This window comes from Somniosus microcephalus, unplaced genomic scaffold, assembly GCF_052327205.1.
Source record: "Somniosus microcephalus isolate GS21.2 unplaced genomic scaffold, FLI_Smic_1.0 unresolved_chr7, whole genome shotgun sequence".
NCBI classification, from domain to species: Eukaryota; Metazoa; Chordata; class Chondrichthyes; order Squaliformes; family Somniosidae; genus Somniosus; species Somniosus microcephalus.
This window is the reverse complement of record NW_028225185.1, coordinates 17,522,971-17,547,583: the sequence shown is the minus strand read 5'-3', so window position 1 is coordinate 17,547,583 and position 24,613 is coordinate 17,522,971. Positions and strand designations below refer to the sequence as shown.

The following is a 24,613-nucleotide window of genomic DNA, read 5'->3' as shown; positions in this document are numbered from 1 at the left end:
GGTCCCCGGGAGTGTGTCAGTATTTACAGGGGGTCCCCAGGAGTGTGTCAGTATATACAGGGGGTCCCTGGGAGTGTGTCAGTATTTACAGGGTGTCCCCAGGAGTGTGTCAGTATATACAGCGGGTCCCCGGGAGTGTGTCAGTATTTACAGGGGGTCCCCGGGAGTGTCAGTATTTACAGGGGGTCCCCGGGAGTGTGTCAGTATATACAGGGGGTCCCCGGGAGTGTGTCAGTATTTACAGGGGGTCCCCGGGAGTGTCAGTATTTACAGGGGGTCCCCGGGAGTGTGTCAGTATTTACAGGGAGTCCCCGGGAGTGTGTCAGCATTTACAGGGAGTCCCCAGGAGTGTGTCAGTATTTACAGGGGGTCCCCGGGAGTGTGTCAGTATTTACAGGGGGTCCCTGGGAGTGTGTCAGTATTTACAGAGTGTCCCCGGGAGTGTGTTAATATTTACAGGGGGTCCCCGGGAGTGTGTTAATATTTACAGGGGGTCCCCGGGAGTGTGTCAGTATTTACTGGGGGTCCCCGGGAGTGTGTCAGTATTTACAGGGGGCCCCCGGGAGTGTGTCAGTATTTACAGGGGGTCCCCAGGAGTGTGTCAGTATTTACGGGGGTGGGGGTCCCTGGGAGTGTGTCAGTATTTACAGGGGGTCCCCAAGGGTGTGTCAGTATTTACAGGGGGCCCCCGGGAGTGTGTCAGTATTTACAGGGGGTCCCCGGGAGTATGTCAGTATTTACAGGGGGTCCCCGGGAGTGTGTCAGTATTTACAGGGGGTCCCCGGGAGTGTGTCAGCATTTACAGGGAGTCCCCAGGAGTGTGTCAGTATTTACAGGGTGTCCCCGGGAGTGTGTCAGTATTTACGGGGGTGGGGGTCCCTGGGAGTGTGTCAGTATTTACAGGGGGCCCCCGGGAGTGTGTCAGTATTTACAGGGGGCCCCCGGGAGTGTGTCAGTATTTACAGGGGGTCCCCAGGAGTGTGTCAGTATTTACGGGGGTGGGGGTCCCTGGGAGTGTGTCAGTATTTACAGGGGGTCCCCAAGGGTGTGTCAGTATTTGCAGGGGGCCCCCGGGAGTGTGTCAGTATTTACAGGGGGTCCCCGGGAGTATGTCAGTATTTACAGGGGGTCCCCGGGAGTGTGTCAGTATTTACAGGGGGTCCCCGGGAGTGTGTCAGTCTTTACAGGGAGTCCCCGGGAGTGTGTCAGTATTTACAGAGGGTCCCCGGGAGTGTGTCAGTATTTACAGGGGGTCCCCGGGAGTGTGTCAGTATTTACAGGGGGTCCCCGGGAGTATGTCAGTATTTACAGGGGGTCCCCGGGAGTGTGTCAGTATTTACAGGGAGTCCCCGGGGTGTGTCAGCATTTACAGGGAGTCCCCAGGAGTGTGTCAGTATTTACAGGGGGTCCCCGGGAGTGTGTCAGTATTTACAGGGGGTCCCTGGGAGTGTGCCAGTATTTACAGGGGGGCCCCGGGAGTGTGTCAGTATTTACAGGGGGTCCCCGGGAGTGTGTCAGTATTTACAGGGGGTCCCCGGGAGTGTGTCAGTATTTACAGGGGGTCCCCGGGAGTGTGTCAGTATTTACAGGGGGTCCCCGGGAGTGGGTCAGTATTTACAGGGGGTCCCCGGGAGTGTGTCAGTATTTACAGGGGATCCCCGGGAGTGGGTCAGTATTTACAGGGGGTCCCCGGGAGTGTGTCAGTATTTACAGGGGGCCCCCGGGAGTGTGTCAATATTTACAGGGGGTCCCCGGGAGTGTGTCAGTATTTACAGGGAGTCCCCGGGAGTGTGTCAGTATTTACAGGGGGTCCCCGGGAGTGTGTCAGTATTTACAGGGGGCCCCCGGGAGTGTGTCAGTATTTACAGGGGGTCCCCAGGAGTGTGTCAGTATTTACGGGGGTGGGGGTCCCTGGGAGTGTGTCAGTATTTACAGGGGGTCCCCAGGAGTGTGTCAGTATTTGCAGGGGGTCCCCGGGAGTGTGTCAGTATTTACAGGGGGTCCCGGGAGACTGTCAGTATTTACAGGGGGTCCCCGGGAGTGTGTCAGTATTTACAGGGGGTCCCCGGGAGTGTGTCAGTATTTACAGGGGGTCCCCGGGAGTGTGTCAATATTTACAGGGGGTCCCGGGAGACTGTCAGTATTTACAGGGGGTCCCCGGGAGTGTGTCAGTATTGACAGGGGGTCCCCGGGAGTGTGTCAGTATTTACAGGGCACATGGGATTGGGGGCAAGGTACTGAATTGGATAGAGAACTGGTTGGCAGACAGGAAGCAAAGAGTTGGGATAAACGGGTCTTTTTCCGAGTGGCAGGCAGTGACTAGTGGGGTACCGCAGGGATCGGTTCTAGGACCCCAGCTATTCACAATATATATTTATGATCTAGACAAGGGAACTAGATGTAATATCTCCAAGTTTGCAGACGACACAAAGCTGGGTGGGCGTGTGTGTTGTGAGGAGGATACCGAGAAACTCCAGGATGATTTGGACAGGTTGGGTGATTGGGCAGAAGCATGGCAGATGCAGTATAATGTGGATAAAAGCGAGGTTATCCACTTTGGTGTCAAAAACAGGAAGGCAGATTATTATCTGAATGGCAATAGATTGGGAGAAGTGGAAGTGCAACGAGACCTGGGTGTCCTTGTGCACCAGTCGCTGAAGGTAAGCATGCAGGGGCAGCAGGCGGTTAAGAAGGCAAATGGTATGTTGGCCTTCGTAGCGAGAGGGTTCGAGTACAGGAGCAAGGATGTCTTGCTGCAGTTGTACAGGGCCTTGGTGAGACCACATCTTGAGTATTGTGTGCAGTTTTGGTCGCCTTATCTGAGGAAGGATGTTCTTGCCATGGAGGGAGTGTAGCGAAGATTCACCAGACTGATACCTGGGATGGCAGGAATGATGTATGAGGAGAGATTGGGTCAATTGGGCTTGTACTCACTGGAGTTTAGAAGAATGAGAGGGGATCTCATCGAAACTTATAGAATTCTAACAGGACTAGACAGACTAGATGCTGGAAGGATGTTCCCGATAGTCGGGGAGTCCAGAACCAGGGGTCACAGTCTAAGGATAAGGGGTAAGCCATTTAGGACAGAGATGAGGAGGAATTTCTTCACCCAGAGAGCGGTGAACCTGTGGAATTCTCTCAGAAGGCAGTTGAGGCCAATTCATTAACTATATTCAAGAAGGAGTTGGATATATTTCTTAAGGCTAAAGGGATCAAGGGATATGGGGAGAAAGCAGGGACAGGGTACTGAATTTGGATGATCAGCCATGATCTCATTGAATGGCAGAGCAGGCTCGAGGGGCCGAATGGCCTACTCCTGCTCCTATCTTCTATGTTTCTATGTGTGTCAGCATTTACAGGGAGTCCCCGTGAGTGTGTCAGTATTTACAGAGGATCCCCGGGAGTGTGTCAGCATTTACAGGGGGTCCCCGGGAGTGTGTCAGTATGTACAGGGTGTCCCCGTGAGTGTGTCAGTATTTACAGGGTGTCCCCGGGAGTGTGTCAGTATTTACAGGGGGTCCCCGGGAGTGTGTCAGTATTTACAGGGGGTCCCCGGGAGTGTGTCAGTATTTACAGGGGGTCCCCGGGAGTGTGTCAGTATTTACAGGGGGTCCCCGGGAGTGTGTCAGTATTTACAAGGGGTCCCCGGGAGTGTGTCAGTATTTACAGGGGGTCCCCGGGAGTGTGTCAGTATTTACAGGGGGTCCCCGGGAGTGTGTCAGTATTTACAGGGGGTCCCCGGGAGTGTGTCAGTATTTACAGGGGGGCCCCGGGAGTGTGTCAGTATTTACAGGGGGTCCCCGGGAGTGTGTCAGTATTTACAGGTGGTCCCCGGGAGTGTGTCAGTATTTACAGGGGGTCCCCGGGAGTGTGTCAGCATTTACAGAGGGTCCGCGGGAGTGTGTCAGTATGTACAGGGGGTCCCCGGGAGTGTCGGTATTTACAGGGGGTCCCCGGGAGTGTGTCAGTATTTACAGGTGGTCCCCGGGAGTGTGTCAGTATTTACAGGGGTCCCCGGGAGTGTGTCAGTATTTACAGGGGGTCCGCGGGAGTGTGCCAGTATTTACAGGGGGTCCCCAGGAGTGTGCCAGTATTTACAGGGGGTCCCCAGGAGTGTGTCAGTATTTACAGTGGGTCCCCGGGAGTGTGTCAGTATTTACAGGGGGTCCCTGGGAGTGTGTCAGTATTTACAGGGTGTTCCCGGTAGTGTGTCAGTATTTACAGGAGGTCCCTGGGAGTGTGTCAGTATTTACAGGGTGTTCCCGGTAGTGTGTCAGTATTTACAGGGGATCCCCGGGAGTGTGTCAGTATTTACTGAGGGTCCCTGGGAGTGTGTCAGTATTTACAGGGGATCCCCGGGAGTGTGTCAGTATTTACAGGGGATCCCCGGGAGTGTGTCAGTATTTACAGGGGATCCCCGGGAGTGTGTCCATATTTACTGAGGGTCCCTGGGAGTGTGTCAGTATTGACAGGGGGTCCCCGGGAGTGTGTCAGTATTGACAGGGGGTGTCCGGGAGTGTGTCAGTATTTACAGGGAGCCCCCGGGAGTGTGTCAGTATTTAAATGGGGTCTCTGGGGAGTGTGTCATTGTCCCAGAACACTTCACGTCCGACAAATTGCATTAGAATGCAGTCACTGATTTAGGCAAAACTGGCAGACCATTTTGAGCATAGCAAGATCCCGCAAACAGCACTTGCGATTAATGAGCGGTTAATCTGTTTGTGGTGCCTCACTGCTCTTCGATATAGTTCCGCGGGATCTTACACATCCACCTTAAACAGTGCAGCCCCGAACGAGTTCAATAATTACGCAGGGCCCCTTGTCGGGGGGGTTCTTTGCGAGTGCTGGGGTTGTTCGAAAGATTAATTCTCTTCTTCCTTCGCCCTCCCCCAGTCGCTGTGTGCCTCCTGCTGTCTCTCTTTGCGTCTGCGCTGATCCACCGAGTGTGTGTCACGACCTGGTAAGTGTCTCTGTGTATCCGCGCGCTCACCCTGGCGTCCCCTCGCCTTGCACCCGGTACAAATCATAGAATTACATGGCAGAGCAGGAGGCCTTTCAGCCCATCGAGATTTGTGCTGGCTCATTGCTAGATCAATCGCAAGCTAATTCCACTCCCCATAGCCCTGTATCCATCCCCAAACTAATTCCACTGCCCCGCTCTCTCCCCATAGCCTTGTATCCATCCCCAAACTAATCCCACTGCCCCGCTCTCCCCATAGCCCTGTATCCATCCCCAAACTAATCCCACTGCCCCGCTCTCTCCCCATAGCCCTGTATCCATCCCCAAACTAATCCCACTGCCCCGCTCTCCCCATAGCCCTGTATCCATCCCCAAACTAATCCCACTGCCCCGCTCTCTCCCCATAGCCCTGTATCCATCCCCAAACTAATCCCACTGTCCCGCTCTCACCCCATAGCCCTGTATCCATCCCCAAACTAATCCCACTGCCCCGCTCTCACCCCATAGCCCTGTATCCATCCCCAAACTAATCTCACTGCCCCGCTCTCTCCCCATAGCCCTGTATCAATCCCCAAACTAATCCCACTGCCCCGCTCTCTCCCCATAGCCCTGTATCAATCACAAACTAATCCCACTGCCCCGCTCTCTCCCCATAGCCCTGTATCAATCCCAGACTAATCCCACTGCCCTGCTCTCTCCCCATAGCCCTGCATCAATCCCCAAACTAATCCCACTGCCCCGCTCTCTCCCCATAGCCTTGTATCAATCCCCAAACTAATCCCACTGCCCCGCTCTCTCCCCATAGCCCTGTATCAATCCACAACTAATCCCACTGCCCCGCTCTCTCCCCATAGCCCTGTATCAATCCCCAAACTAATCCCACTGCGCCGCTCTCTCCCCATAGCCCTGTATCAATCCCCAAACTAATCCCACTGCCCCGCTCTCTCCTCATTGCCCTGTATCAATCTCCAAACTATTCCCACTGCCCCGCTCTCTCCCCATAGCCCTGTATCAATCCCCAAACTAATCCCACTGCCCCGCTCTCTCCCCATAGCCCTGTATCAATCCCCAAACTAATCCCACTGCCCCGCTCTCTCCCCATAGCCCTATATCAATCCCCAAACTAATCCCACTGCCCCGCTCTCTCCACATAGCCCTGTATCAATCCCCAAACTAATCCCACTGCCCCGCTCTCTCCCCATAGCCCTGTATCAATCCCCAAACTAATCCCACTGCCCCGCCCTCTCCTCATAGCCCTGTATCAATCCCCAAACTAATCCCACTGCCCCGCTCTCTCCCCATAGCCCTGTATCAATCCCCAACTAATCCCACTGCCCCGCTCTCTCCCCATAGCCCTGTATCAATCCCCAAACTAATCCCACTGCCCCGCTCTCCCCATAGCCCTGTATCAATCCCCAAACTAATCCCACTGCCCCGCTCTCTCCCCATAGCCCTGTATCAATCCCCAAACTAATCCCGCTGCCCCGCTCTCTCCCCATAGCCCTGTATCAATCCCCAACTAATCCCACTGCCCCGCTCTCTCCCCATAGCCCTGTATCAATCCCATACTAATCCCACTGCCCCGCTCTCTCCCCATAGCCCTGTATCAATCCCAGACTAATCCCACTGCCCCGCACTCTCCCCATAGCCCTGTATCAATCCCCAAACTAATCCCACTGCCCCGCTCTCTCCCCATAGCCCTGTATCAATCCCCAAACTAAACCCACTGCCCCGCTCTCTCCCCATAGCCCTGTAACAATCCCAAACTAATCCCACTGCCCCGCTCTCTCCCCATAGCCCTGTATCAATCCCCAACTAATCCCACTGCCCCGCTCTCTCCCCATAGCCCTGTATCAATCCCCAAACTAATCCCACTGCCCCGCTCTCTCCCCATAGCCCTGTATCAATCCCAGACTAATCCCACTGCCCCGCTCTCTCCCCATAGCCCTGTATCAATCCCCAAACTAATCCCACTGCCCCGCTCTCTCCCCATAGCCCTGTATCAATCCCAAACTAAACCCACTGCCCCACTCTCTCCGCATAGCCCTGTATCAATCCTCAAACTAATCCCACTGCCCCGCTCTCTCCCCATAGCCCTGTATCAATCCCAAACTAATCCCACTGCCCCGCTCTCTCCCGATAGCCCTGTATCAATCCCAAACTAAACCCACTGCCCCACTCTCTCCGCATAGCCCTGTATCAATCCCAAACTAATCCCACTGCCCTGTTCTCTCCCCATAGCCCTGTATCAATCCCCAAACTAATCCCACTGCCCCGCTCTCTCCCCATAGCCCTGTATCAATCCCCAACTAATCCCACTGCCCCGCTCTCTCCCCATAGCCCTGTATCAATCCCCAAACTAATCCCACTGCCCCGCTCTCTCCCCATAGCCCTGTATCAATCCCAGACTAATCCCACTGCCCCGCTCTCTCCCCATAGCCCTGTATCAATCCCCAAACTAATCCCACTGCCCCGCTCTCTCCCCATAGCCCTGTATCAATCCCAAACTAAACCCACTGCCCCGCTCTCTCCCCATAGCCCTGTATCAATCCTAAACTAATCCCACTGCCCTGCTCTCTCCCCATAGCCCTGTATCAACCCCCAAACTAATCCCACTGCCCCGCTCTCTCCCCATAGCCCTGTATCAATCCCCAAACTAATCCCACTGCCCCACTCTCTCCGCATAGCCCTGTATCAATCCCCAAACTAATCCCACTGCCCCGCTCTCTCCCCATAGCCCTGTATCAATCCCCAAACTAATCCCACTGCCCCGCTCTCTCCCCATAGCCCTGTATCAATCCCCAACTAATCCCACTGCCCCGCTCTCTCCCCATAGCCCTGTATCAATCCCCAAACTAATCCCACTGCCCCGCTCTCTCCCCATAGCCCTGTATCAATCCCAGACTAATCCCACTGCCCCGCTCTCTCCCCATAGCCCTGTATCAATCCCCAAACTAATCCCACTGCCCCGCTCTCTCCCCATAGCCCTGTATCAATCCCAAACTAAACCCACTGCCCCACTCTCTCCGCATAGCCCTGTATCAATCCTCAAACTAATCCCACTGCCCCGCTCTCTCCCCATAGCCCTGTATCAATCCCAAACTAATCCCACTGCCCTGTTCTCTCCCCATAGCCCTGTATCAATCCCCAAACTAATCCCACTGCCCCGCTCTCTCCCCATAGCCCTGTATCAATCCCCAACTAATCCCACTGCCCCGCTCTCTCCCCATAGCCCTGTATCAATCCCCAAACTAATCCCACTGCCCCGCTCTCTCCCCATAGCCCTGTATCAATCCCAGACTAATCCCACTGCCCCGCTCTCTCCCCATAGCCCTGTATCAATCCCCAAACTAATCCCACTGCCCCGCTCTCTCCCCATAGCCCTGTATCAATCCCAAACTAAACCCACTGCCCCGCTCTCTCCCCATAGCCGTGTATCAATCCTAAACTAATCCCACTGCCCTGCTCTCTCCCCATAGCCCTGTATCAATCCCCAAACTAATCCCACTGCCCCGCTCTCTCCCCATAGCCCTGTATCAATCCCCAAACTAATCCCACTGCCCCGCTCTCTCCCCATAGCCCTGTATCAATCCCCAAACTAATCCCACTGCCCCACTCTCTCCGCATAGCCCTGTATCAATCCCCAAACTAATCCCACTGCCCCGCTCTCTCCCCATAGCCCTGTATCAATCCCCAAACTAATCCCACTGCCCCGCTCTCTCCCCATAGCCCTGTATCAATCCCCAAACTAATCCCACTGCCCCGCTCTCTCCCCATAGCCCTGTATCAATCCCCAACTAATCCCACTGCCCCGCTCTCTCCCCATAGCCCTGTATCAATCCCCAAACTAATCCCACTGCCCCGCTCTCTCCCCATAGCCCTGTATCAATCCCAGACTAATCCCACTGCCCCGCTCTCTCCCCATAGCCCTGTATCAATCCCCAAACTAATCCCACTGCCCCGCTCTCTCCCCATAGCCCTGTATCAATCCCAAACTAAACCCACTGCCCCGCTCTCTCCCCATAGCCCTGTATCAATCCCCAAACTAATCCCACTGCCCCGCTCTCTCCCCATAGCCCTGTATCAATCCCCAAACTAATCCCACTGCCCCGCTCTCTCCCCATAGCCCTGTATCAATCCCCAAACTAATCCCACTGCCCCGCTCTCTCCCCATAGCCCTGTATCAATCCCAAACTAAACCCACTGCCCCGCTCTCTCCCCATAGCCCTGTATCAATCCCAAACTAATCCCACTGCCCCGCTCTCTCCCCATAGCCCTGTATCAATCCCCAAACTAATCCCACTGCCCCGCTCTCTCCCCATAGCCCTGTATCAATCCCAAACTAAACCCACTGCCCCGCTCTCTCCCCATAGCCCTGTATCAATCCCAAACTAATCCCACTGCCCCGCTCTCTCCCCATAGCCCTGTATCAATCCCCAAACTAATCCCACTGCCCCGCTCTCTCCCCATAGCCCTGTATCAATCCCCAAACTAATCCCACTGCCCCGCTCTCTCCCCATAGCCCTGTATCAATCCCCAAACTAATCCCACTGCCCCGCTCTCTCCCCATAGCCCTGTATCAATCCCAGACTAATCCCACTGCCCCGCTCTCCCCATAGCCCTGTATCAATCCCCAAACTAATCCCACTGCCCCGCTCTCTCCCCATAGCCCTGTATCAATCCTCAAACTAATCCCACTGCCCCGCTCTCTCCCCATAGCCCTGTATCAATCCCAAACTAATCCCACTGCCCTGTTCTCTCCCCATAGCCCTGTATCAATCCCCAAACTAATCCCACTGCCCCGCTCTCTCCCCATAGCCCTGTATCAATCCCCAACTAATCCCACTGCCCCGCTCTCTCCCCATAGCCCTGTATCAATCCCCAAACTAATCCCACTGCCCCGCTCTCTCCCCATAGCCCTGTATCAATCCCCAAACTAATCCCACTGCCCCGCTCTCTCCCCATAGCCCTGTATCAATCCCAGACTAATCCCACTGCCCCGCTCTCTCCCCATAGCCCTGTATCAATCCCCAAACTAATCCCACTGCCCCGCTCTCTCCCCATAGCCCTGTATCAATCCCAAACTAAACCCACTGCCCCGCTCTCTCCCCATAGCCCTGTATCAATCCTAAACTAATCCCACTGCCCCGCTCTCTCCTCATAGCCCTGTGTCAATCCCCAAACTAATCCCACTGCCCCGCTCTCTCCCCATAGCCCTGTATCAATCCTAAACTAATCCCACTGCCCTGCTCTCTCCCCATAGCCCTGAATCAATCCCCAAACTAATCCCACTGCCCCGCTCTCTCCCCATAGCCCTGTATCAATCCCCAAACTAATCCCACTGCCCCGCTCTCTCCCCATAGCCCTGTATCAATCCCAAACTAAACCCACTGCCCCACTCTCTCCCCATAGCCCTGTATCAATCCCCAAACTAATTCCACTGCCCCGCTCTCTCCCCATAGCCCTGTATCAATCCCAAACTAATCCCACTGCCCCGCTCTCTCCCCATAGCCCTGTATCAATCCCCAAACTAATCCCACTGCCCTGCTCTCTCCCCATAGCCCTGTATCAATCCCAAACTAATCCCACTGCCCCGCTCTCTCCCCATAGCCCTGTATCAATCCCCAAACTAATCCCACTGCCCCGCTCTCACCCCATAGCCCTGTATCAATCCTCAAACTAATCCCACTGCCCCGCTCTCTCCCCATAGCCCTGTATCAATCCTCAAACTAATCCCACTGCCCCACTCTCACCCCATAGCCCTGTATCAATCCCCAAACTAATCCCACTGCCCCGCTCTTTCCCCATAGCCCTGTATCAATCCCAAACTAATCCCACTGCCCCGCTCTCTCCCCATAGCCCTGTATCAATCCCCAAACTTATCCCTCTGCCCCGCACTCTCCCCATAGCCCTGTATCAATCCCAAACTAATCCCACTGCCCCGCTCTCACCCCATAGCCCTGTATCAATCCCCAAACTAATCCCACTGCCCCGCTCCCTCCCCATAGCCCTGTATCAATCCCCAAACTAATCCCACTGCCCCGCTCCCTCCCCATAGCCCTGCATCAATCCCCAAACTAATCCCACTGCCCCACTCTCTCCCCATAGCCCTGTATCACTCCCCAAACTAATCCCACTGCCCCGCTCTCACCCCATAGCCCTGTATCAATCCACAAACTAATCCCACTGCCCCGCTCTCTCCCCATAGCCCTGTATCAATCCCCAAACTAATCCCACTGCCCCGCTCTCTCCCCATAGCCCTGTATCAATCCCCAAACTAATCCCACTGCCCCGCTCTCACCCCACTGCCTAATCTGTGTTTAAGGAGGAAACTTTTGCCGGGTTGTGGGGGACGAGCAGGGGGGAGTGGGGCTAATTGGAGAGCTCTTTCAAAGAGCCGTCACGGGCACGATGGGCCGAGTGGCCTCCTCCTGTGCTCGCTGATTCCTGCTCTCTGTGACTGGTGCGTTGTCCCTCAGTGAGGGTGCGACGGAGCCAGTCTGCGTCCCTCGCGCGCTGCGCGCCTCCCGCTGACCCACCCTCGGGACCGAACACCGCCGCTAGCCCTGCTGGACCCGTTACCCCCCCAAGAGGAAACTGGTGCCTCTTGGGGAGCGAGTGGGGGGTGGGGGGGAGGGGGGGAAAAACATATTGTCAAAGACGTTTGAAATCTGGGGGTCCGCGGTTATCCCCCTTTTACCCTGCCGGACAAGTGGGCCAAGGGTTCGCAGCCCAAACAGCGCCAGGTTTACCCCTCACCCGCTGGGTGTCGGCGCTCGGCTGACGGTCTCCACAGTCGAATAGCACGTCGGATGGTCGGCATCTTCGTGGAGTTCCCCGTCTCGCGGGTACAGGGGAGGGTGGGGGTGGTGGGTTTACGGTCAGCGTGACCTGTGACCTGAGCGAGGGGTCGCAACCTTTGCTGTCACCCCGGGGCTAACGGAAGGCGTCGATCTCTCTCTCTCTCTCTCCCCAGCTTCATCTTCTCGATGATTGGGCTCTACTATATCAACAGGCTGTCGGCCGCCCTGTACCAGGCGGGGCCCCCGCCCCTCCTCGCCTCCAAGGCACCCAAGAAGAAGAAGAACTGAGCCCCCACCCCCGCCCGCACTTGGACCCGGAACCCCCGAATCCCGTCTGCGGGGGTGGAGGGGGTTGGGGACAGCTCGCTGGCTGCACTCGGCTGTCGGTTCTCGTTCCCACAATAAAGACCGGTTTGATTTTGTTACGACGGGAGTTGAGCTGGTTTCTGACTCGCGCCAAGTCTCGGGAGGCTGAGGGAGCGCCGCACTGTCAGAGGGGCAGTACTGAGGGAGCGCCGCACTGTCGGAGGGGCAGTACTGAGGGAGCGCCGCACTGTCGGAGCGGCAGTACTGAGGGAGCGCCGCACTGTCGGAGGGGCAGTACTGAGGGAGCGCCGCACTGTCGGAGGGGCAGTACTGAGGGAGCGCCGCACTGTCGGAGGGGCAGTACTGAGGGAGTGCCGCACTGTCGGAGGGGCGGTACTGAGGGAGCGCCGCACTGTGGGAGGGGCAGTACTGAGGGAGCGCCGCACTGTCGGAGGGGCGGTACTGAGGGAGCGCCGCACTGTCGGAGGGGCAGTACTGAGGGAGCGCCGCACTGTCGGAGGGGCAGTACTGAGGGAGCGCCGCACTGTCGGAGGGGCAATACTGAGGGAGCGCCGCACTGTCGGAGGGGCAGTACTGAGGGAGTGCCGCACTGTCGGAGGGGCAGTACTGAGGGAGCGCCGCGCTGTCGGAGGGGCAGTACTGAGGGAGCGCCGCACTGTCGGAGGGGCGGTACTGAGGGAGCGCCGCGCTGTCGGAGGGGCAGTACTGAGGGAGCGCTGCACTGTCGGAGGGGCAGTACTGAGGGAGCGCTGCACTGTCGGAGGGGCAGTACTGAGGGAGCGCCGCACTGTCGGAGGGGCAGTACTGAGGGAGCGCTGCACTGTCGGAGGGGCAGTACTGAGGGAGCGCTGCACTGCCGGAGGGGCAGTACTGAGGGAGCGCCGCACTGTCGGAGGGGCAGTACTGAGGGACCACCGCACTGTCGGAGGGGCAGTACTGAGGGAGCGCCGCACTGTCGGAGGGGCAGTACTGAGGGAGCGCCGCACTGTCGGAGGGGCAGTACTGAAGGAACGCCGCACTGTCGGAGGGGCAGTACTGTCGGAGGGGTGGTACTGAGGGTGGGCCGCACTGTCGGAGGGGCAGTACTGAGGGACCACCGCACTGTCGGAGGGGCAGTACTGAGGGAGCGCCGCACTGTCGGAGGGGCAGTACTGAAGGAGCGCCGCACTGTCGGAGGGGCAGTACTGAGGGACCACCGCACTGTCGGAGGGGCAGTACTGAGGGAGCGCCGCACTGTCGGAGGGGCAGTACTGAGGGAGCGCCGCACTGTCGAAGGGGCAGTACGGAGGGTGGGCCGCACTGTCGGAGGGGCAGTACTGAGAGACCACCGCATTGTCGGAGGGGCAGTACTGAGGGAGCACCGCACTGTCGGAGGGGCAGTACTGAGGGAGCGCCGCACTGTCGGAGGGGCAGTACTGATGGATCGCCGCACTGTCGGAGGGGCAGTACTGAGGGAGCGCCGCACTGTCGGAGGGGCAGTACTGAGGGAGCGCCGCACTGTCGGAGGGGCGGTACTGAGGGAGCGCCGCACTGTCGGAGGGGCAGTACTGAGGGAGCGCCGCACTGTCGGAGGGGCAGTACTGAGGGAGAGCCGCACTGTCGGAGGGGCAGTACTGAGGGAGCACCGCACTGTCGGAGGGGCAGTACTGAGGGAGCGCCGCACTGTCGGAGGGGCGGTACTGAGGGAGCGCCGCACTGTCGGAGGGGCGGTACTGAGGGAGCACCGCACTGTCGGAGGGGCGGTATTGAGGGAGCGCCGCACTGTCGGAGGGGCGGTACTGAGGGAGCGCCGCACTGTCGGAGGGGCGGTACTGAGGGAGCGCCGCACTGTCGGAGGGGCGGTACTGAGGGAGCGCCGCACTGTCGGAGGGGCGGTACTGAGGGAGCGCCGCACTGTCGGAGGGGCGGTACTGAGGGAGCGCTGCACTGTCGGAGGGGCAGTACTGAGGGAGCGCCGCACTGTCGGAGGGGCAGTACTGAGGGAGCGCCGCACTGTCGGAGGGGCGGTACTGAGGGAGCGCCGCACTGTCGGAGGGGCGGTACTGAGGGAGCGCCGCACTGTCGGAGGGGCGGTACTGAGGGAGCGCCGCACTGTCGGAGGGGCCGTCTTTCGGATGAGACGTTAAACCGAGGCCCCGTCTGCCCTCTCGGGTGGATGTAAAAGATCCCACGGCCACTATTGGAAGAAGAGCAGGGGGAGTTCTCCCCGGTGTCCTGGGGCCAATATTTATCCCTCAACCAACATCACTAAAACAGATGATCCGGTCATTATCGCATTGCTGTTTGTGGGAGCTTGCTGTGCGCAAATCGGCTGCAGCGTTTCCTACATTACAACAGTGACCACGCTTCAAAAAGTACCTCATTGGCTGTGAAGCGCTCTGGGACGTCAGAAGATGTCTTATGGAATAGAAAATTCCTTCTCCCTCGCCCCAACCCACGCCCCGCGCCCCAGGAACGTGTATCGTCTGTCCTGCTCTCGGCTAGTCAGCCGCTCTCTGGTGGTGTAAACCTGCCCTGCGCTCTGTGTATTTGACGTTGGTGATTCTCATCCAAGCACAGAATAAGCCGACAGAGACAGACCTTGCCTTTGTATACGATGCCTTTCACCACCTCAGGACGTCCCAAAGCGCTTCACAGCCAATGAAGTGCTTTTTCTGAAGTGCGGTCGCTGCTGTAAATGTGGGAAACGCGGCAGCCAATCCGTGCACAGCAAGATCCCACAAAGCAAATGGGAGAAAGGATCCGGATGAAATACAAACAGAAACATCGCTGGAAACGCTCAGTGGAGAGAGCGAGAGAGAGAAACATGAGTCAACGTTTCAGCTCGGCGACCTTCCGTCATCGACCTTTGAAACCTCAACACTGCTTCTCTCTCCCCAGGTGCGGCCTGGATTATGGGGCTCAAGTCTCTGGAGTGGTGGGAAGAATAGAAAAACAATATTTATTTTAAATGGTGAGAAACTTTCAAATGTTGCTGTTCAGAGAGATTTGGGTGTCCTCGTGCAAGAAACACAGAAAGCTAGCATGCAGGTACAGCAAGCAATTAGGAAGGCAAATGGCATGTTGGCCTTTATTGCAAGGGGGTTGGAGTATAAGAGTGAGGAAGTCTTGCTACAATTGTACAGGGCCTTGGTCAGACCACACCTGGAGTACTGGGCACAGTTCTGGTCTCCTTATCTAAGGAAGGATATACTTGCCTTGGAGGCGGGGCAACGAAGGTTCACCAGATTGATCCCTGGGATGAGAGGGCTGTCCTATGAGGAGAGATTGTGTAGAATGGGCCGATACTCTCTGGAGTTTAGAAGAATGAGAGGTGATCTCATTGAAACATACAAGATTCTGAGGGGGATTGACAGGGTAGATGCTGAGAGGTTGTTTCCCCCTGGCTGGAGAGTCGAGAACCAGGGGTCACAGTCTCAGGATAAGGGGTCGGCCATTGAGGACTGAGATGAGGAGGAATTTCTTCACTCAGAGGGCGGTGAATCTTTGGAATTCTCTGCCCCAGAGGGCTGTGGAGGCTCAGTCGTTGAGTATATTCAAGGCCGAGATCGAGAGATTTTCAGACATCAAGGGATATGGGGATCGGGTGGGAAAGTGCAGTTGAGGTCGATGATCAGCCTCACATCAGTAGTAGGGAAAATGCTAGAGTCTATTATAAAGGATGTGACAACAGGACACTTAGAAAATATCAACGGGATTAGACAAAGTCAACATGGATTTATGAAAGGGAAATCGTGTTTGACAAACCTACTGGAGTTTTTTGAGGATACTGGAGTTTTTTGAGGCTGTAACTGGTAGAATAGATAGGGGAGAACCAGTAGATGTGGTGTCTTTGGGTTTTCAGAAGGCCTTTGATAAAGTCCCACCTAAGAGGTCAGTGTGCAAAATTAAAGCACATGGGATTGGGGGTAATATACTGGCATGGATTGAAAATTGGTTGACAGACAGGAAACAGAGTAGGAATAAATGGGTCTTTTTCGGGGTGGCAAGCGGTGACTAGTGGGGTACCGCAGGGATCAGTGCTTGGGCCCCAGCTATTCACAATATATGTCAATGATTTGGATGAGGGAACCAAATGTAATGTTTCCAAGTTTGCTGACGACATGAAACTAGGTGGGATTGTGAATTGTGAGGAGGATGTAAAGAGGCTTCAAGGCAATTTAGACAAGTTGAGTGAGTGGGCAGATGCAGTATAACGTGGATAAATGTGAAGTTATCCACTCCGGTAGGAAAAACAGAAAGGCAGAGTATTATTTAAATGGTGATAGATTGGGAAATGTTGATGTACAAAGGGACCTGGGTGTCCTTGTACACCAGTCACTGAAAGCAAACATGCAGGTGCAGCAAGCAGTTAGGAAGGCAAATGGTATGTTGGCCTTCATTGCAAGAGGGTTTGAGTACAGGAGCAAGGATGTCTTACTACAGTTATACAGGGCCTTGGTGAGACCACACCTGGAGCACTGTGTGCAGTTTTGGTCTCCTTACCTAAGAAAGGATATACTTGCCATAGAGGGAGTGCAGCGAAGGTTCACCAGACTGATTCCTGGGATGGCAGGACTGTCGTATGAGGAGAGATTGGGTCGACTAGGCCTGTATTCACTAGAGTTTAGAAGAATGAGAGGGGATCTCATTGAAACGTATACAATTCTGACAGGACTGGATACAGGGAGGATGTTTCCCCTGGCTGGGGGGTCTAGAACGAGGGGTCACAGTCTCAGGATACGGGGTAGGACATTTAGGACTGAGATGAGGAGGAATTTCTTCACTGAGGGTGGTGAACCTGTGGAATTCTCTACCACAGAAGGCTGTGGAGACCAAGTCACTGAATATATTTAAGAAGGAGATAGATTTCTAGACACAAAAGGCATGAAGGGGTATGGGGAGAGAGCGGGAATATGGTATTGAGATAGAGGATCAGCCATGATCATATTGAATGGCGGAGCAGGCTCGAGGGGCCGAATGGCCGACTCCTGCTCCTATTTCTTATGTCCTTATGAACACACGACCTTCTGACACGGTCCTCTGGGTCGAGCAGTGAAGGGAAAATCCTGGGATTGGTTAGCAGCGGGATGCTGTGGTGGGGAGAGGGGGGCAGTCGGATCGAAACTGGAACATGAGAATCGCCTTCTTCTGTCGAACAAGGTTCTGGTGTTCCTCTGCATACCAGCAGAGGGCAGCCTCGCACTGCTGTAAACCCTGGCAACACTGGAGGAACAGGAGCAGGCCATTCAGCCCCTCGAGCCTGTTCCCAGTACAAGCCCGAGGTGATCGTGAGGGGAAATCCGAGGCTAAAACTGGCCAATTTAAAGCACATTACAGGGTGTTGCGGGGTGGGGGAGGATACACACTGTGTTTAGGGTGTTAGAATAAATGCAGAACCTCCTTGGTAACTGGACTGTTAAATGGGCTTGTCAAATTGACAGGACATGTCGAGAAGGGCTGTTATAGAAACATAGAAGATAGGAGCAGGAGTAGGCCATTCGGCCCCTCGAGCCCGCTCCGCCATTCAATGAGATCATGGCTGATCATCCAAGTTCAGTACCCTGTCCCTGCCTTCTTCCCATATCCCTTGATCCCTTTAGCCTTAAGAAATATATCCAACTCTTTCTTGAATATATTTAATGAACTGGCCTCCACCGCCCTCTGTGGCAGAGAATTCCACAGGTTCACCACTCTCTGGGTGAAGAAATTCCTCCTCATCTCTGTCCTAAATGGCTTACCCCTTATCCTTAGACTGTGACCCCTGGTTCCGGACTCCCCGACCATTGGGAACATCCTTCCTGCATCTAGTCTGTCCAGGCCTGACAGAATTTTATAGGTTTCGATGAGATCCCCTCTCAATCTTCTAAACTCCAGCGAGTACAAGCTCAATCGACCCAATCTCTCCTCATACGTCATTCCTGCCATCCCAGGTATCAGCCTGGTGAATCTTCGCTGCACTCCCTCCATGGCAAGAACATCCTTCCTCAGATAAGGCGACCAAAACTGCACACAATACTCAAGGTGTGGTTTCACCAAGGCCCTGTACAACTGCAGCAAGACATCCTTGTTCCTGTACTCGAACCCTCTGTGGGATCCTTTATAAACCAAGGCACAGAGTACAAAAGCAAGGACGTTATGCCAAACCTTTTATAAATCACTGGTTAGGCCCCAGCTGGAGTCGTGTGTCCAATTCTGGGCACCGCACTTTAGGAAGATAGTCAAATGCCTTTGGGGAGGGTTTACAGCAGTGCGAGGCTGCCCTCTGCTGGCGTGCAAAGGAACACCAGAACCCGGCTAACAACAGAAAACGCAGGAAAAACTCCGCCGGCCAGGGCAACATCTGCGGAGAGAGAAATAGAGTCAACGTTTCGGGTCGAAACCCTTCGTCAGGACTGAGGACAAAAGGCAGGAAATGAAACAGATTAAAAGGCAGTTTGAGGGCTGGGAAATGGGGGAGGGGATGAAAGAGGAGACATTAAGAGATATTCAAGGCGAGACGAGATGGTAATAGGACAGGTAAAGAAACAAACAATGGCTCTAGATGAAGTGTGAAATGCGCTGGCAGAGTGAAAGACAGCTGCCATGTGGGAGAGAGAGGAAAGGAAAAGGCACAAACCAAAAGGTGTGGATAAAAAATATAATAGGGGCCGAGGTTATGATCTGAAATTGTTGAACTCGATATTGAGTCCGGAAGGCTGTAAAGTGCCTAATCGGAAGATGAGGTGCTGTTCCTCGAGCTTACGCTGAGCTTCCGTGGAACAGTGCAAGAGGCCGAGGACGGTGAGGTCCGAGTGGGAGTGGAGCGGTGAATTAAAGTGACAGGCCACCCGGGGAGCTCGGGGTTCCCCCTTACGGGCTGAACGGAGGTGTTCCGCAAAGCGGTCGCCCAATCTGCGTTTGGTCAGAACCCGGCAGCTTGTTCGACAGAAGAGAGCGATTCTCATGTTCCAGCATCGATCCGACTGCAACCCCACCCCCCCCCCCGCCCGCCGCTCCCCATCACAGCATCCCGCTGCTAACCCATCCCAGGATTTTTCCCTTCACTGCTCGACCCAGAGGACCGTGTCAGAAGGTCGTGGGTTCATAAGGACGTAAGAAATAGGAGCAGGAGTCGGCCATTCGGCCCCTCGAGCCTGCTCCGCCATTCAATAAGATCATGGCTGACCCTCTGTCTCAATACCATATTCCCGCGGAGGAGATTTACTAGAATGGAACCAGGGATGAGGGATTTCAGTGACGTGGAGAGACTGGAGAAGCTGGGGTTGTTCTCCTTGGAGCAGAGAAGGTTAAGGGGAGATTTAATCGAGGCGTTCAAAATCACGAGTGGTTTTGATCGAGTAGACGGGGAGAAAGTGTTTCCAGTGGCAGGAGGGTCGGTAACCAGAGGACACAGATTGAAGGTAATCGGCAAAAGAACCAGAGGGGGAGATGAGGAGAATGTTTTTTACGCAGCGAGTTGTTGTGATCTGGAATGCGCTGCCTGAAAGGGCGGTGGAAGCAGATTCAATCGTGACTTTCAAAAGGGAAATTGGAGAAATACTTGAAGGGGAAAAATTCACAGGGCTGTGGGGAAAGAGCGAGGGGGGAGTGGGACTAATTGGAGAGCTCGTCCAAAGAGCCGGCACAGGCACGATGGGCCGAATGGCCTCCTTCTGTGCGGTGTGGTCCTGTGAGTGTGGCGCTGGGCCATACGGAGCAGGGAGGTTTGACCCCAGCCGACTGACCGCCCCCGAGACGGTGGTCGTGTGCTTCAATAGACCTCAGTGCCTTCGGCAATGGGGGCGGGGGGGGTCAAAGAGTCAGCCAGTGTTCCACACTCCTGATTCCTGTGCAGTTACTCATCCACCGGGACAGGGGCCTGGCTCGGCCGCGATGCTCTCCATGGCCAAATAGTCCGCCGTACCTCCCCGCACGCGGCCCTTGACTAATTGTACCTCAACGCAATCACTGCCTTCGTGAGAAAACAACCTGCATTTATATAGCGCCTTTAACGTAGTAAAACGTCCCAGGGCGCTTCACAGGAGCGATTATCAGACACAAAATTGACACCGAGCCACATAAAGAGATATTAGGACAGGTGACCAAAAGCTTGGTCAAACAAGGAGGTTTTAAGGAGCGTCTTAAAGGAGGAGAGAGAGGCGGAGAGGTTTAGGGAGGGAATTCCAGAGCTCGGGGCCCCGGCGGCTGAAGGCACGGCCGCCAATGGTGGAGCGATGGAAATCGGGGGATGCTCAAGGGGCCGGAATTGGAGGAGCGCCGAGATCTGGGAGGGTTGTGGGACTGGAGGAGGTTACAGAGACAGGGAGGGGACGGGGAGGCTATGGAGGGGATTTGAAAACAAGGATGAGAATTTTGAAATCGTTGCCGAACCGGGAGCCAATGGAGGTCAGCGAGCACAGGGGGGGTGATGGGTGAACGGGACTGGGTGTGAGTTAGGACACGGGGCAGTGAGCACAGGGGGTGATGGGTGAACGGGACTGGGTGTGAGTTAGGACACGGGGCAGTGAGCACAGGGGGTGATGGGTGAACGGGACTGGGTGTGAGTTAGGACACGGGGCAGTGAGCACAGGGGGTGATGGGTGAACGGGACTGGGTGTGAGTTAGGACACGGGGCAGCGAGCACAGGGGGTGATGGGTGAACGGGACTGGGTGTGAGTTAGGACACGGGGCAGTGAGCACAGGGGGTGATGGGTGAACGGGACTGGGTGTGAGTTAGGACACGGGGCAGTGAGCACAGGGGGTGATGGGTGAACGGGACTGGGTGTGAGTTAGGACACGGGGCAGTGAGCACAGGGGGTGATGGGTGAACGGGACTTGGTGTGAGTTAGGACACGGGGCAGTGAGCACAGGGGGTGATGGGTGAACGGGACTGGGTGTGAGTTAGGACACGGGGCAGTAGAGTTTATGTATGAACCTGGACAGTGTGTGTCTGTGGAGGGCATTACCACCCAGCCAAATCGTGACCTCGCCCACTCCAAAGCTTCCATGAGCGATCACGAGATATGAGACTCGGGTTCCCGCCGGCTTATTTTACAGCTCCCATTCAGGTTATTAATAAACAACCAAATCTTGGGACCAAAGTGCAGAGAGCTGGGATTTAATGAGTGCTGCTTAAGGTTACAATGACCGCTAGTGTACTCAGCCTCTCCGAGCCTGGTCCACTATTGTAGAGTTCAAAGGAGTGAAGGTTAACCCAGCGTGAACACAATCATTGGGAAAGTTAATGTTTATTTCCTGATATGATCTATTATCAACACACAGGGGAAGTAATACCCAGTAACAGACAGTGTGGAGTGTTATACCCAGTAACACACGGTGTGTTATTATATACAGGAGCGTTATACCCAGTAACACACGGTGTGTTATTATATACAGGAGTGTTATACCCAGTAACACACGGTGTGTTATTATATACAGGAGCGTTATACCCAGTAACACACAGTGTGGAGTGTTATACCCAGTAACACATGGTGTGTTATATACAGTAGTGTTATACCCAGTAACGCACGGTGTGTTATTATATACAGGAGTGTTATACCCAGTAACACACGGTGTGTTATTATATACAGGAGTGTTATACCCAGTAACACACGGTGTGTTATTATATACAGGAGCGTTATACCCAGTAACGCACGGTGTGTTATTATATACAGGAGTGTTATACCCAGTAACACATGGTGTGTTATTATATACAGGAGTGTTATACCCAGTAACGCACGGTGTGTTATTATATACAGTAGTGTTATACCCAGTAACGCACGGTGTGTTATTATATACAGTAGTGTTATACCCAGTAACACACGGTGTGTTATTATATACAGTAGTGTTATACCCAGTAACGCACGGTGTGTTATTATATACAGGAGTGTTATACCCAGTAACACATGGTGTGTTATATACAGTAGTGTTATACCCAGTAACGCACGGTGTGTTATTATATACAGGAGTGTTATACCCAGTAACGCACGGTGTGTTATTATATACAGGAGTGTTATACCCAGTAACGCACGGTGTGTTATTATATACAGTAGTGTTATACCCAGTAACGCACGGTGTGTTATTATATACAGGAGCGTTATACCCAGTAACGCACGGTGTGTTATTATATACAGGAGTGTTATACCCAGTAACGCACGGTGTGTTATTATATACAGGAGAGTTATACCCAGTAACGCACGGTGTATTATTATATACAGGAGTGTTATACCCAGTAACGCACGGTGTGTTATTATATACAGGAGTGTTATACCCAGTAACGCACGGTGTATTATTATATACAGGAGTGTTATACCCAGTAACGCACGGTGTATTATTATATACAGGAGTGTTATACCCAGTAACGCACGGTGTGTTATTATATACAGGAGTGTTATACCCAGTAACGCACGGTGTATTATTATATACAGGAGTGTTATACCCAGTAACGCACGGTGTGTTATTATATACAGGAGTGTTATACCCAGTAACGCACGGTGTGTTATTATATACAGGAGAGTTATACCCAGTAACGCACGGTGTGTTATATACAGGAGTGTTATACCCAGTAACGCACGGTGTGTTATTATATACAGGAGCGTTATACCCAGTAACGCACGGTGTGTTATTATATACAGGAGTGTTATACCCAGTAACGCACGGTGTGTTATTATATACAGGAGTGTTATACCCAGTAACGCACGGTGTGTTATTATATACAGTAGTGTTATACCCAGTAACGCACGGTGTGTTATTATATACAGGAGCGTTATACCCAGTAACGCACGGTGTGTTATTATATACAGGAGTGTTATACCCAGTAACGCACGGTGTGTTATTATATACAGGAGAGTTATACCCAGTAACGCACGGTGTATTATTATATACAGGAGTGTTATACCCAGTAACGCACGGTGTGTTATTATATACAGGAGTGTTATACCCAGTAACGCACGGTGTATTATTATATACAGGAGTGTTATACCCAGTAACGCACGGTGTATTATTATATACAGGAGTGTTATACCCAGTAACGCACGGTGTGTTATTATATACAGGAGTGTTATACCCAGTAACGCACGGTGTATTATTATATACAGGAGTGTTATACCCAGTAACGCACGGTGTGTTATTATATACAGGAGTGTTATACCCAGTAACGCACGGTGTGTTATTATATACAGGAGAGTTATACCCAGTAACGCACGGTGTGTTATATACAGGAGTGTTATACCCAGTAACGCACGGTGTGTTATTATATACAGGAGCGTTATACCCAGTAACGCACGGTGTGTTATTATATACAGGAGTGTTATACCCAGTAACGCACGGTGTGTTATTATATACAGGAGTGTTATACCCAGTAACGCACGGTGTGTTATTATATACAGGAGTGTTATACCCAGTAACACATGGTGTGTTATATACAGTAGTGTTATACCCAGTAACGCACGGTGTGTTATTATATACAGGAGTGTTATACCCAGTAACGCACGGTGTGTTATTATATACAGGAGTGTTATACCCAGTAACACATGGTGTGTTATATACAGTAGTGTTATACCCAGTAACGCACGGTGTGTTATTATATACAGGAGTGTTATACCCAGTAACGCACGGTGTGTTATTATATACAGTAGTGTTATACCCAGTAACGCACGGTGTGTTATATACAGGAGTGTTATACCCAGTAACACACGGTGTGTTATTATATACAGGAGCGTTATACCCAGTAACACACGGTGTGTTATTATATACAGGAGTGTTATACCCAGTAACGCACGGTGTGTTATTATATACAGGAGCGTTATACCCAGTAACACACAGTGTGTTATTATATACAGGAGCGTTATACCCAGTAACGCACGGTGTGTTATTATATACAGGAGCGTTATACCCAGTAACACACGGTGTGTTATTATATACAGGAGCGTTATACCCAGTAACGCACGGTGTGTTATTATATACAGGAGCGTTATACCCAGTAACGCACGGTGTGTTATATACAGGAGTGTTATACCCAGTAACGCACGGTGTGTTATTATATACAGGAGTGTTATACCCAGTAACGCACGGTGTGTTATATACAGGAGTGTTATACCCAGTAACACACGGTGTGTTATTATATACAGGAGTGTTATACCCAGTAACGCACGGTGTGTTATTATATACAGGAGCGTTATACCCAGTAATGCACGGTGTGTTATTATATACAGGAGTGTTATACCCAGTAACGCACGGTGTGTTATTATATACAGGAGTGTTATACCCAGTAACGCACGGTGTGTTATATACAGGAGTGTTATACCCAGTAAGACACGGTGTGTTATTATATACAGGAGCGTTATACCCAGTAACACACGGTGTGTTATTATATACAGGAGCGTTATACCCAGTAACACACGGTGTGTTATTATACACAGGAGCGTTATACCCAGTAATGCACGGTGTGTTATTATATACAGGAGCGTTATACCCAGTAACACACGGTGTGTTATTATATACAGGAGCGTTATACCCAGTAACGCACGGTGTGTTATTATATACAGGAGTGTTATACCCAGTA

The 24,613-nt window shown here is 53.4% G+C and overlaps 1 protein-coding gene across 1 annotated transcript; it reads left to right on the top strand.

Annotated features, from left to right (window-relative positions):
* Positions 1–4,805: 4,805 nt before the first annotated feature.
* Positions 4,806–12,188, top strand: LOC147086589 (dolichyl-diphosphooligosaccharide--protein glycosyltransferase subunit KCP2-like; the record flags this gene model as incomplete). The annotated part of the gene is made up of 2 exons (XM_085978366.1): positions 4,806–4,960; positions 11,937–12,188. Coding segments are annotated over 2 exons (270 nt in total), but the record flags the coding sequence as incomplete, so codon positions are not given.
* Between the last annotated feature and the right edge of the window lie 12,425 nt (positions 12,189–24,613).